General features: G+C 58.5%; 1 protein-coding gene across 1 annotated transcript in view; it reads right to left on the minus strand.

Moving 5' to 3' along the window:
• The window catches only part of Nup210 (nucleoporin 210), a 47,498-nt gene extending 43,761 nt beyond the window's left edge, over window positions 1–3,737 (minus strand). The window contains exon 1 of the mRNA XM_026415100.2: window positions 3,573–3,737. Within this exon, the coding sequence (XP_026270885.2) occupies window positions 3,573–3,736 (164 nt within the window). The 5' untranslated portion in view covers window position 3,737. The remainder of the gene's footprint in view (window positions 1–3,572) is intronic.
• Window positions 3,738–12,889: the final 9,152 nt, after the last annotated feature.

The raw sequence follows: 12,889 nt of genomic DNA on the forward strand, positions 1-12,889 counted from the left end.
AGGGTACCAGGGATGGATCTCAAGGCCCCCGACCCCTCAGCCCCGTCCCCAACCCTGTTTTGTATTTTATTTAGAGACAGGGCCTCACTGAGCTGCTCAGAGCCTCGCCGTGGCTGAGGCTGGCCTCCAACTTGTGATCCTCCTGCCTCAGCCTCCTGGTTCCATTTTCTCTTCAATAGCTTCTTGACTGCAAAAACTCTTTAAAGGGAGACCTCACGCCTGCAGACACCCGGGTGAACCCCGGGTTGTCAGACTCTGGGGGACGCTTCTAGAGCTCCGAGCCCATCGGCCTGTCCCTTTCACAAGACAAGAAATGCTCAGCACCGTTGGGAGGGCAGGGCGTTGGTCCCCAGGGGCTGGCGTGGGAGGAACCGGGGAGCCGAGCCCGCGAGTTTCAGTTTTGCAAGAAGAGACGCTCTGAGTCGCAGGGTGGTGACTGTCACACAGCCACCGGCCTGCGGTTAACACAGCACCTCCCTGCCAGTGGCCCAGGTGGCCAATTCCACCTCCTACATTTTTTTACCACGATTTAAAATAAAAAACAAACATGGAGACGACACACGGAGGCTCAGACGTGGCTCTGAGGAGGTTGAGGCTGGGGACGGGCTGCGAAGGGCTGGTGGCGGCTGGTGGCGGCTGGTGGCTGGGCGCCCACAGGCCCAGGCTCACACCCCAGCCCTGCAAGGCCACAGAGAGACTCGGCCTCTCCTCTCAGCGGCCACCCCCGCCCTGGGCCACCCTCTGCAGGGGCCAGGGTGACAGAGACAGGGAAGTGAGAGGCCGAGGGGAGGTCGGCGGTGCAGGGAGGGCCCCGGCCATCTGCAGGCCCAGCCCTGGCAGAACCCAGGAGGGGGGAGGAGCAGAGGCCACCCAGGGCTGCCCTCCTGCCAGAGCAGGGCACCCACAAAGGAAGAGGAAGGACACAGCCCGGGCGCCGGGTCAACTCGGGGTGGCGGCATCTGCCCAGACTCCCCGCTGCGGCCAGAGAGGGGAAGCAGGCATGGCCCGCCTGGCACCCAGGAGCCCCCGGGCACAGGGGACAGTGGGACCACCTGTTGCCCAAGCAGAGCCCACAGGCCCCGTGGCACGGGCTGCGACCTCTGACCCCACGTGCTGACACCCAACCTGGCCAACTCTCTGCCCCAGGGCCTTTGCACCTGCTGTGAGGGGCTGCGCGTCCCTGTGGCCCTCACGCGGGCACGCTGCTGCCCAAACGCCCGGCAGCACGTGCGTCCACTGGCCTCCCCTTGGCCAGGAGGGTCACTCCCCCAACAACCAAGCGCTCCTCCAAAGCAGGGCCCCTGCGTCCAGGCCTTCTCTGTCCCGTCCCCAGGACCCAGGGCAGGACCAGTAGGGATATGTGCCACCTGTCGGTTAAAGCTGTCCAGCTCTCCTCTGTAGCATCCACGTTTCCCATCAGTGCTTGTCCCCGGGGGACCCACACTGACTCTGTGCCCTGTCCTGGGCAGGGAGGTCCCCAGGGACTGAACCCAGGGGCACTAACCCCTGAGCCCTGTCCCCAGCCCCATTGTGTATTTTATTTAGAGACAGGGTCTTGCTGAGGTGCTTAGGGCCTTGCTAAGTGGCTGAGGCTGGCCTCCAACTTGCCATCCTCCTGCCTCAGCCTCCTGAGCCACTGGGATGACCTCCCGGCTGGCTTACAATCCCTCATTGACAACAGGGGTGCCTCGTCCTGAGGCCAGGAGGTTGCACAGTGCCTGTCCCCTCCAGGGACACGGCGCTGGGGCTGGGCTCAGCTGCAGGGTGCTCGCCTGGCACGTGCGAGGCCCTGGGTTCCGTCCTCGGCACGGCCTCAAATAAACACAATGAAGGTTTCTGTTTTTTTCTAAAAAAAAAAAAAGCTCAAAAGGCCAAAGAGCAAAGCCACTCGACTCCAGAGAGTCCGAGGAAGAGCCCGGGTCACATGTCACCTGAGAGCACATTTGGCTTCTCTCCCAGGGTCCACAGGCTTCTGGGCCAAGCACCTTCACAACAACCACCTGTGACAACCCGGCTCCGCTCTACTTCCTGGGAGCTAACGTTACTTTGTGCATACATGGGGGGCCTTTCCCAGGGGCTAGTGACACGTACTTCATGAATCACCTTCAATAACAAAGTTTCTATGAGAATCAGGAGCCTGTCACACATGAGCCACTCTGGCTGGCGGCCACTCATGGCAGCATGAGTTCCTCTGACCGATGAGCCCCAGGCTGCGTGTCCCCTGGCCTACTGGTGGGGACAGGGACGGCTCCCAGAGGCTCCCACCAGCTCCGTCTCTGCAGCTCCTGGAGAGGACTTCGCAGCCATCGCGTCCCTCTCTTGAGTCTCGCTTCTGTTCCCGACTGAAAGGCAGGCAGCTTAGACTAGATGTCCTCTCCAAGTCCCCTGGGCCCAAAACCATCCAGTCATGTGACATGTGACCCGGTAGGTCAAAAGGCAGGACGCGGCAAATTCAAGGATGAGCCACGTCCCCCGGGTTGGGGCTTAGATGGTCTCTGTATTCCAGAGGCTTTGCCAGGGACTCTCCTCCAGGGTGGAGGTGACCCGGGCACAAAGCTCCGAGTCCCCAGAGGACGGTGTGCAAAACCAAAGCCCTGGCTCAGGCAGCATTACTCAAACGAGGACATTTTGGGGACCTGGTTGATGAAGGTCTTCCTGTGGCGCGAAGGGACGTGAGCCCTCCCAGCACCTCCCAGAGGGCACATGGCAGTCGGTCACCTCCTCCGCCATCAACAGGCACCGAGCGAGTCCCCTCCTCCCACCAGGCTGATCAGAATCTGCCACCAACTGTCCTCAGGGGGGATAAAGGCTTGTCACTTTAGGAAAGAAACAGCCCAGTGCAGGGTCCACAGCAGCAGGGCCCCTCCAGAGAGCTGAGCACCAGGGTCGCAGAGCCACACTGACGGCCCACTGTCCACACGGGACAGGGGGACTCCAGGTGGCGCAGGGTCCTGATGCCCTGGGGACCGAGCCAGGCCCACTAAGCCCCAACTGGACCACAGGGGCTCAGCAAGGGTCCCCTGAGCATGGGAGGGAGCCATCGGCCCTGGTCACTCCCCCCACCGTGCTGCCTGAGGGATGTCCCTTGCTGCCCTGCACTGGGCCACATGCCCCAGGCTGCGGGCCATCCCGGGAGGCCACCAACGCATCCCCATCTCTACTGGATCAGGTGGCCCCACGCGTCCCTCCTGACCCTGCTGCCATTGTGACCCACGCGGATGCCGCTGCAGTCCCCGCGACAGGCAGGCGACACTCCTGGGCCTCAGGCCAGGGCTGTGCAGGGCGCCATCAGGGCAGGAGCGAGTGGCGCGGGGACCTCGCGGCCTGGCCTCCCGCAGAGGCTGGGCTCCGCATCCCGGGTCCACGCACGCCACCGCGGACGGGCCCGCTGTCCCCGCCGCCCGCGCTGTCCCCGCCCCGGCGTGCGCGCCGCCGCCCCGGCCTCCGCCTCCCGGCACCTGCCGCCTGCCTCCCGGGCTCCCCGCCGCCCCTCCACGGCCTCCCGGCCTCCCGGCCTCCCTCCCCGCCCCGGCCTCCCCGCCCCGGCCTCCCGGCCTCCGCGCCGGCCTCACCAGCGGTAGCAGCCGGCCGTCGCCTCCAGCGTGAAGTTGACGCGCGTGGCCCGCGTGAAGGGCAGCAGCACCTTGGGGATGTTGAGCGTGGCCGCCGCCGCGGACGGGCCCAGCGCCAGCAGCAGCCAGAGCGCCAGCAGCGGCCCGCGGCCCCGCGCCGCCATCCCCGCGGCCCCGCGCCCAGCGTCCAGCGTCCCGCGCGCGCGCGCCCAGCGCAGGTGCCGACCCCGCGGAGCCGCGCCTCTTCCTGGGCCGCGGGAGGGAGCCGGCGCCCCGCCCCAGGCGCAGCCGCTGGTGCCTGTCCCCAGGCCGGGCTGTCCCCAAGCCCGGCCCAGGCTGTCACCAGGCTGTCCCCAGGCCGATCCCAGGCCGTGCTCTCCCAGGCTGTCTCCAGGCCGTCCCCAGGCCATCACCAGACTGTCCCAGGCTGTCCCCAAGCCATCCCCAGACCAGGAGTCCCAAGGCCGTGCCCAGGATGGGCTGTCCCCAGGCCGGTCTGACCTCAGGCTGTCCCCAGGCCGGGCCCAGGGTCTCATCAGGCAGATCCCAGGCTGTCCCCAGGCCGTCCCCAGGCTGATCCCAGACAGGGCTGTCCCAGGCTGTCTTCAGGCCGTCCCCAGGCTGAGCTGTCCCCAGGCTGAGCTGTCCCAGGCTGTCTCCAGGCCATCACCAGGCTGTCCCCAGGCCAGGCTGTCCCCAGGTCATCCCCAAGCTGTCCCCAGGCCGGGCGTCCCGAGGCCATGCCCAGAATGGGCTGTCCCCAGGCGGTGCCCAGGCTGATCCCAGGCCATTCCCAAGCCGTTCCCAGGTCGTGCTGTCCCCAGGCTGCCCCAAGGCTGTCCCCAGGCTGATCCCAGGCTGATCCCAGGCTGTCCCCAGGCCAAGCTGTTCCCAGGCCAACCCCCACGCTGTCCCCAGGCCATCCCCCAGGCCAGGCTGTCCCCAGACTGATCCCAGGCTGTCCCCAGGCTGATCCCAGGCTGTCCCCAGACCAGGCTGTCCCCAGGCTGCCATCAGGCCATCCCCAGGCTGATCCTAGGCCGTCCCCAGGCCGTCCCCAGGCCGTCCGCAGCCCCAGCCCCTACTGATCTCTTTTATTCTTTGGTGGTGCTGGGGATTGAACCCCTGGCCTTGGGACTGTATCCCCACCCCCGAGGGACCCTCCTTGAGCAGGTGACACAGTGAGTTCCAGCTGAAAAGGCTCCACAGGGCTCACGGTGCAAGGGACTCTCTGCCCTGTGTCCCTGAGTTCCCTTGCCCTCAGCAGCCAGGGCTTCCTCCCGGGTGCAGACCTGAGGGTCGGTCACGTGTGTGCGCATGCGCTGGCTCCTCCCCCTCCGTGTGCACACGCCCCTCTCCCCCTCCTCCCTCTCCGTGTGCACAGACCCCTGCTCCCTCTCGGGTGTGCACACGCCCCTGCTCTCCCTCCTCCCTCTCCTTTTGTGTGTGCACACACAGGCACACGCTGTATACACCTGTCTGTGTCCCCGTGTCAGAGAGCAGATCAATACATGAGTGAAAGGGACCGCACAGGGCACAGAAGAACTGGCACTCTGGTCCCTTGGGATCATGAACCCCTGTGGTCCCCACCTTTCCAAGACTTCTGATTAGGGTGGAGAAGGCAGTCCGGTGGATTGTGGGGAACACATCTGGGTCGTGAGCGGTGGCATGGAGTTCATTAAACAGGAGTGTTGGGCTGGGCTGCGGCTCAGCCGTGGGGTGCCGGCCTGGCCTGCAGGGGGGCCCTGGGTTCGATCCCCAGCACCACATACAAGTAAAATAAAGGTGTTGTGAGATAAACACAGGAAACCAAGGGGTGTCGTCTGGGATGGGGACACGTGACTCCCTGCCAACAGCTCAGGGCCCAACGAGGTTCTTTTCTTTTTTTGCTACTAGGGATTGAATTCAGGGGCACTGGACCACTGACCCACAGCCACAGCCTTTAGGTTTTATCTAGAGCCAGGGTCTCCCTGAGTTGCATGAGGCTGGCCTCCAACTTGAGATCCTCCTGCCTCAGCCTCCCGAGCCACTGGGAATCCGGTGTGTGGGCCTGGCCAAGGCCTGTTCTTGGAAGGGAAGATGCCCACGTCCTCGCCAGCGTTGCAGATGCAGCCACGCTGGCTTGTGCCTTCCTTTTGAGATACTCGTTTTGAGAGGCCGCTCAACCAACTCTCTCCCTGGGGCGTGTCATGCTGGGGCTTATCCCCCGCCCCATGCGTGATTCCTGAAAATCATCTTCTAAGGCAGGATCTCAAACCATCACCAAAGTAAATAATAGAACGAAGCCACATGACCTTCCTGTCCTGTGCCACAGCCTGAGACCGATTCTGTGCCCCCTACAACCAACTTGCACAACCCTGTGTCACTTTGAAACCATTCCAAGACATCTCGTCACCTCATGACAGATGGGGTTCAGATCCACAACCATCTCTCACGTGCCCTTATTTTTTTTTTAACCATCTATGTTTAAAAATCAGGTTGTTGCCAGGTGCAGTGGCCCACACCTGTCATCCCAGTAGCTTAGGAGGCTGAGGCAGGAGGATCGCAAGGTAGAGGCCAGCCTCAGCCAGAGCGAGGCCCTGAGCCACTCAGGGAGACCCTGTCTCTCAATAAAATACAAAGTAGGGCTGGGGACAGGGCTCAGGGGCTGAATGTCCCCCTGAGTTCAGTTCCTGGGACCAAAAAGAAATCATGGTTCTGGGTGTGGTGGGGTGGTGCTGGCATGTCCCAATCGTCCCCACCAGTGGCTGAGGCCCAGCAGTCTGCAGCCAGCCTGGGCCACACAGCAAGACCCGTGCCCGGCACCGGATGTGCTGTGTGGCTTTGGCTTGGGGACAGGGGTCCGGGCAGGTCCAGGAAGGTCCAGACAGGCACTGAGGGACGCCCAGCCCTGTCCCCGAACTTTGTCCACGATGCCTGGAGACTTAGGACGTGGACACGCACAGTGGCTTGCCCAGAGGTGCTGCTGCTCCTGGGACCCTGTGTGTCACGCTCACCCCAACTGGGTGACAGTCTGCCGACAGGCCACAGGCAACCCTGCCTGGATCCATGGCTGCTGGCCTCAGCCGGCCACCAAGCTTCCAAGGGGCCACTGGACAGCTGCCCCCGGAGGACAGCAGCTGTGGGGCGGCAGCTGGTCACCAGGCCTCCTCCCGGGCCAGGCGAGCGCTGACCGCTAAGCCCAGGTCCCCAGGCAGGGCCACTCCCTCCTGGGCCTGTGGCACAGGTAGGGGACCCGCCAAGTCGGCTGGAGCTTCGCAGGAGTGTGTCCCTCACCCTCTGGGACAGTCCCTAACACCATCAGCAGAACAGGGCACACTCCTGTCCCACGCGGGCTCCATGGGAATGGCCTCGCTTCTCATGGTTCCGGATTCTTCTGACCTCTGCCGGACACTGTCCCTGAGGGCCGGGCTGATGTCCCTGTCCCGTCTCCGGGTACTGGGATGGAACCCAGGGGTGCTAACCACTGAGCCACGATGTCCCCAGTGCTTTTTAAATAATTTCTTGGAGACAGGGTCTCGCTGAGTGGCTTAGGGCCTCGCTAAGTTGCCGAGGCTGGCCTCCAACTCACAGTCCTCCTGCCTCAGCCTCCGGCTGTGGCTTGGGTAGTCTTTTCAGAAAGAACCCTGGCTGCGTGATTCAGGGTTTGCGTCCACTTGAAACCTGAAGGAGTACGAATTTTAATCAGTTGGTGGCAGGTGGTGTGGGGGGGACAGCCTTTGCTGCTGGTTTTCCACGGTGGGCACCGACGGCCTCTCACATTGAGAAAAACAGGATTCACCCTCCCAGGAAGCCCACGCTGGCCCTCTCGCTGTTAGGATCTCAGGGAAAAAGAGCCATTTTACAAGCCAACGCTGACCAGCTGGGATCTGACAGCCACTTGAGCCAGTGGGTGGTGCAGGCGTATAGTCCCAGCTCCTCTGGAGGCTCAGACAGGAGGACTGGAGTTGGAGGCCAGCCTCAAAATTCAGCAAGACACTGTCTTGGAAAATTAAAGGGGGTGTAGGTCCGAGATGCAGCTGGGTGGTGGAGCCTTTAACTGGCATGGGCGAGGCTGTGGGTGCCATCCTCAGTGCCTAGAGGAAAAAGGAAATTAAGATCACCTGAAGGCTCAGTGGGCAGAGCACTGCGTCCCCAAGGCATGAGGCCTGGGTTCAGTCCCTGGTTCCCCCACACACCCAAAATAATCACTTGATCTGTAAAAGGCTGGTGGCAAGGATCCTGAAGGGCTCAGCCCTTCAACGCCAGTCTTATGAAGTGTCCCATAGCTGTCCGCCACTGTGACAAAACACCCGGGGAACTGAGTTAAAGGAAAGAAAGGTTCGGCAGTACCCAGGGCTCCAGCAGGGGGCGCCTCTTTGGAAGCAGCTGCAAGTACCACCGCAGTGCATGCTGGGGAGCCAGCTCCCATCATGGCGGACAGGAAGCGCAGAGCAATCGGAAGGGGCGGGGCTCCAATCGCCTTTCCAAAGACACGCCCCCCACAACCTGACTTCCTTCCATTAGACTCCGCCTCTTAAAGGTCCAACCACTTCCCAGCAGTTCCACAGACTGTCATAGCGGCCTTCCTACCCCCTGGTGGTTGGGTGACATTCCTCATCTAGACTCACAACACCTGAGGTGGCAGGGGATTGTTGGCATGTCACCAAAAATGAGCTATGTTTGGATGCTTTAGGGTTCATACCCTGAAAAGCAGGGATTTTAAAGATGAGGTCCTTTAGCAGGGCTTTGGTGGTGCACGCCTGTAATCCTAGAGGTCTGGGAGGCTGAGGCAGGAGGATGGCACGTTCCAAGCCAGCCTCAGCCAAAGCGAGGCCATTAGCCACTTAGTGAGCCCCTGTCTCTAAATAAAATGCAAAATTGGGCTGGGGATGGGGCTCCGTGGTCGAGTGCCCCTGAGTTCAATCCCTGGGACCAAAAAATAAAATAAATCTTGGTGTTTTTTTAGATCTATTTTATATAAAAAAAAATAATCACCTTTTTTTAAACGTGATCTATCAGAATGACCCATGATTGTTTCTGGCCTGCTAGATACCTGCTTTGAACCTAAAGTGAGTTATAGGCTTTGGCTGGGATTAGAGAAAAGTTAGGGTCTGACTTCAATGTGGAACAGCACCAGGGACAGAGGATTCCCCACGGTCAGCAGGAAAAACAAAGTCCCACGCAGTTTTAACTTCTAGAGTCTCATGACACGCTTCTGACACCAAGAGGGCGTGCGTGTGTGTGTGTGTGTGTGTGTGTGTGTGTGTGTCGGGTTTTTGTATGTTTCTTTGGTTTTATTTTATTTTTTTTTTTTTTGCTATAGGTGGAAGCTCCAGTTTGCAAGACTGTGTCCTGCACCCCTCCCATGTGGACTGCAGATTCCAGACTGATTGACCCGGGCTTCTGACTCGCTGAGGATCATTTATGGTTCCCGTGACTTTCTTCTCAGATTCAATCAACTTGCTAGAATGCCTTCCGGGAACTCGAGGAAACATTTTGTTTACTGCTTTCATTATAAAAAAAAAAAAAAAGATATGACAAGTTCTGGTGAGGAGGCTCCGCAGAGGCGTTCTTTATTAGCATATCTGAAGCTCTGGGTTTCATCGCCTGTATTGCAAAAAATGAATAGGCAGACAGACAGACAGATCGGGTAAAGGGTATGGCAAAGGACACAGATGAAGAGGTGCACTCTGTCCTCCGGAGGCTCAGACAGGAGGACTGGGAGTTGGAGGCCAGCCTCAAAATTCAGCAAGATACTGTCTCGGAAAATTAAAGGGGGGTGTATGCCCCGGGGTGCAGCTGGGTGGTGGAGCCTCTAACTGGCACGGGCGAGGCTGTGGGTGCCATCTCGGTGCCCGGTCCTCACGGAGACATGTGGCACCAGCATCTTCCAAAACACAACGCGGGTAGGACAATCTGCAGCCCTGATCCTGTTACTTACAACCCGGGGACCTTGACCAAGAAGGATCTGCGCTCCTTTCTTGTCCTTGGGGAATGGATGATGCACTTTTCCGAGACCAGCATCTAGATGATTTAAGACGGGTTACATCCCAATACCGAATAAGCCCTGGAAAGATGGAAAATATCAGAAGTGACAAATGCATTTTAATAAACCTCTTCCTGCACACCAGGGCCGGGCGCTGGAATGAACCTTGATGGAGTCTCCTGTGGTTTCTTGGCTGACTGTGGCTCACGCCTGCAGCCACCCTGCATTGGGACAGAGCACACAGCCTATGGCTCACCTGGGAAGGATCAAAACACAAAACATAATGTTTGCTGGATGCATATCATTTTCTCACCATCCTAAAAAAGAAAAGAAAAGAAAGAAATCACAAGTTTAACCATTGCTAAGTCTGGGCCCTTCTTTATGCTCCGTGGATGTGGGAGATGTCAGAATGCACGCTGCTGTCATGGATAAGTGAGAACAAATCAAAAGATAAAATAATGTGGACTGTGTGAGTCCTTGCACTTGAACTTGAGCCGGCCCTAGGAATCCTTCAGTCGGAGCAGTGGTGGCCTCTAGTGGACAAGAAAATGCATCGAAAAGGGACAACTCATTTCTGAAAGGATGGACAGGTTATCTTAGCTTGCCGATTGAACACACGCATGTCCACTTCAGCTCTGCATATGATTCCCCCCATGGAAGTACAATTATTTTGCTTTCAAATTTTTTCTTGGGGGGCGGGGCACTGAGGTTTGAATCCAGGGCTGCTTCACCCCTGAGCCCCATCCCCAGCCCCATTTTCTATTTTATTGAGAGACAGGGTCTTGCGGAGTTGCAGAGGGCCTCGCTAAGTGGCTGAGGCTGGCCTCCAACTTTCCATCCTCCTGCCTCAGCCTCCGGAGCCGCTGGGATGACAGGCGTGCTTTTTGCATTGAAATTTTATTACTTCATTAACTAATAAAGGCCCCTGGACATCAACAGGGCTCCAACTTACTGAGCGGATCCCATGTTGGGCCACCACGGCAACCACCCAACTCCTTGCATAAAGCTATTTTTCTGGTTTCTAGGTGACCAAATGCAAAACAGCAAAACGTCAATGCAGACTTGGGCCTCCGGCTCTGTAAAGGCGATGACGGTGATTTGCTGAACAATTGCCACCAGCTCTCCACCGGCTGTTAGCGCCTGTCTTGCAAGGCAAGAGTCTGTCCCCATAGTCTAGAATATACTCGGCTCTTAACGCTCGCTCTTCCTGGCTGAATTTTCTTCTGCAAACTCACCAGGGCGAGTACCCAGAAGGTGGCTGGGGATTGCTATGACATTTTGAGGGCATGCCCCACCCTCAGGAGCTCTGATGTTTCTCAGCTACGGATGCCACCTGCCAGTGGACCTGGGAACTGGGTTTCATCCCTAGAGCTGGATTTCAGCACACAGATCCTTCTGAGGCCTGAATGGGCGTGAGCTCACGCCTGTCATATTGTAACTACCAAAGCAAGGCGCAGGACTCGGGAGATGTCACCGCTTCCTGGGAGGGCATGTCACCTCAGGCTGCGAAAGCACGGGTATTAAGGAAACGCCAATCAGAACCCCAATAAGATGCTGCCTCCTACCTGCGGGCTACCATTGAAAACAGGAAATAAGTCTGTTGAAGAACTAACAGAAATCGGCATCCGTGTGCATCGCTGGCACACTTTGGTAACCAGTATGGGGTTTCCTTAAAAATCCAATGACCAGCTGGGCCCGGTGGTGCACGCCTGTACTCCAAGTGGCTCGGGAGGCTGAGGCAGGAGGATCGCAAGGTGGAGCCAGCCTCAGCAAAAGTTCAGTGCTGAGCCACTCAGTGAGACGCTGTCTCCCAGTTCAGTCAAAAATTGGATTAGCATACAGTCCAGCAAGTCCACTTGATAGTATCCACCCGATGGACGCAGGGCCTCATGGATTCCAGATCACCACACTACCCCTGAGATGCATCACCAGCCCTCTGGGTTTTGAAACAAGGTGTACATTGCAGAGGCTGGCCTCCAATTTGCAATCCTCCCACATCAGCCTGGAGGGGGGCTGGGGTCATAAGCATGCACCTCCACATCTAGCCATCCAGCCAGCATGCATTTCATCATTCACAAAGTGGAGGCCCAGAGGCGAGCTCTCGGGTGCAGATGGCTCCTCAGCCCTGGCCTGTGTCTTTCCCAGCCTGCGCTCTGCACAGCCTCTGAAGAGGCTGACCTCTTAGGGTTGGTAGGTAGTCAAACGTGAATTTCCAATTAGTTTTTGCATAAGTGTCTTCCAAATATGGCCAGGCACATACTGAAAGGAGAGATTGAGAGATGAAGCGCCATCTTCTTCTCCTGCCGACAAACACTGAGTTTTATACTTCTGCTGCTGCGGGGTGTAGTTTCCAGAAGGTGCGGGTCTCAGTGGCCTGTGAGTGTGACACTTCTCAATGGTGGATGAAGGTCCCCAACGTTCCTGTAGTCAACCCTCCCCGTCCCCAGCCCTATTTCCTATTTTATTTAGAGACAGGGTCTCGCTGAGTTGCTTGGGGGGCTCGCTTTTGCTGAGGCTGGCCTCTACCTTGCGATCCTCCTGCCTCAGCCTCCCCCAGCCACTGGGCTGACAAGTATGCGCCACCTGCCTGGACTTGGGGGACACTTTGAGTGGTCAGTGGGATCCAGAGAGGGCAGAGACGTCCCCCACGGTGACACGGGGAGTTAGTGGTACATCCTGGAGTCCAACTCTGTCTGCCTGTTTCCCAATCCTGACTCCCAACCACCTTGCCCCCGTGTGTAGCCATGAAGCACTAAGAAGTCTCTGGAACAGCGGGTGGTGGCCAGAACAGCGGCTTTCTTTCTGCCAAGGCGGACTGCATGTCCCTGTCCCCTCTCCGGCTATCCTGTTGAGCAAAACCCATGATGCGTCGTCGTGTGGAGAAGACGAGAAGAGTGAGCTCTCAGCAATTTAGAGATGATGGTGTTGATTGAGGTTTTGAGCCCGTGGAGCACGGTCTGCTCAGGAAGCACTAATTAAGCAGGAGACTCCAATTAAGAAATAATTTGAATGTTTGCAGCAAACCCCAGCAGTCACCGGGCGCTGCAGACACAACGGGGAACTCAGCTCCTTACCGGCTGCCTGAGCTTGCTGTGTGACCTCCAGGGAGTCGTTCAACCTCTCTGGGCTGGGAAATGAGGTTACGGACCTTGCTGGCCTCAAAGTGGCCGATTGCTAGAAGATTCTTTCTCTCCACGGCTCCGGAAACTCCCTGTGAATCCGCTGGGGTCTTTGTTACCCTCTCCACAATCCATCACAGGGATCAAATGGGGTGCCAGGTCGTGAGTGGACAGAGGTCAGCCGCCTTCCACCAACATATCCTTGGTGCCATGGGAGGGGGGGGGCTCAG

The sequence above is a fragment of the Urocitellus parryii genome, chromosome 16 (assembly GCF_045843805.1).
Source record: "Urocitellus parryii isolate mUroPar1 chromosome 16, mUroPar1.hap1, whole genome shotgun sequence".
NCBI lineage: Eukaryota > Metazoa > Chordata > Mammalia > Rodentia > Sciuridae > Urocitellus > Urocitellus parryii.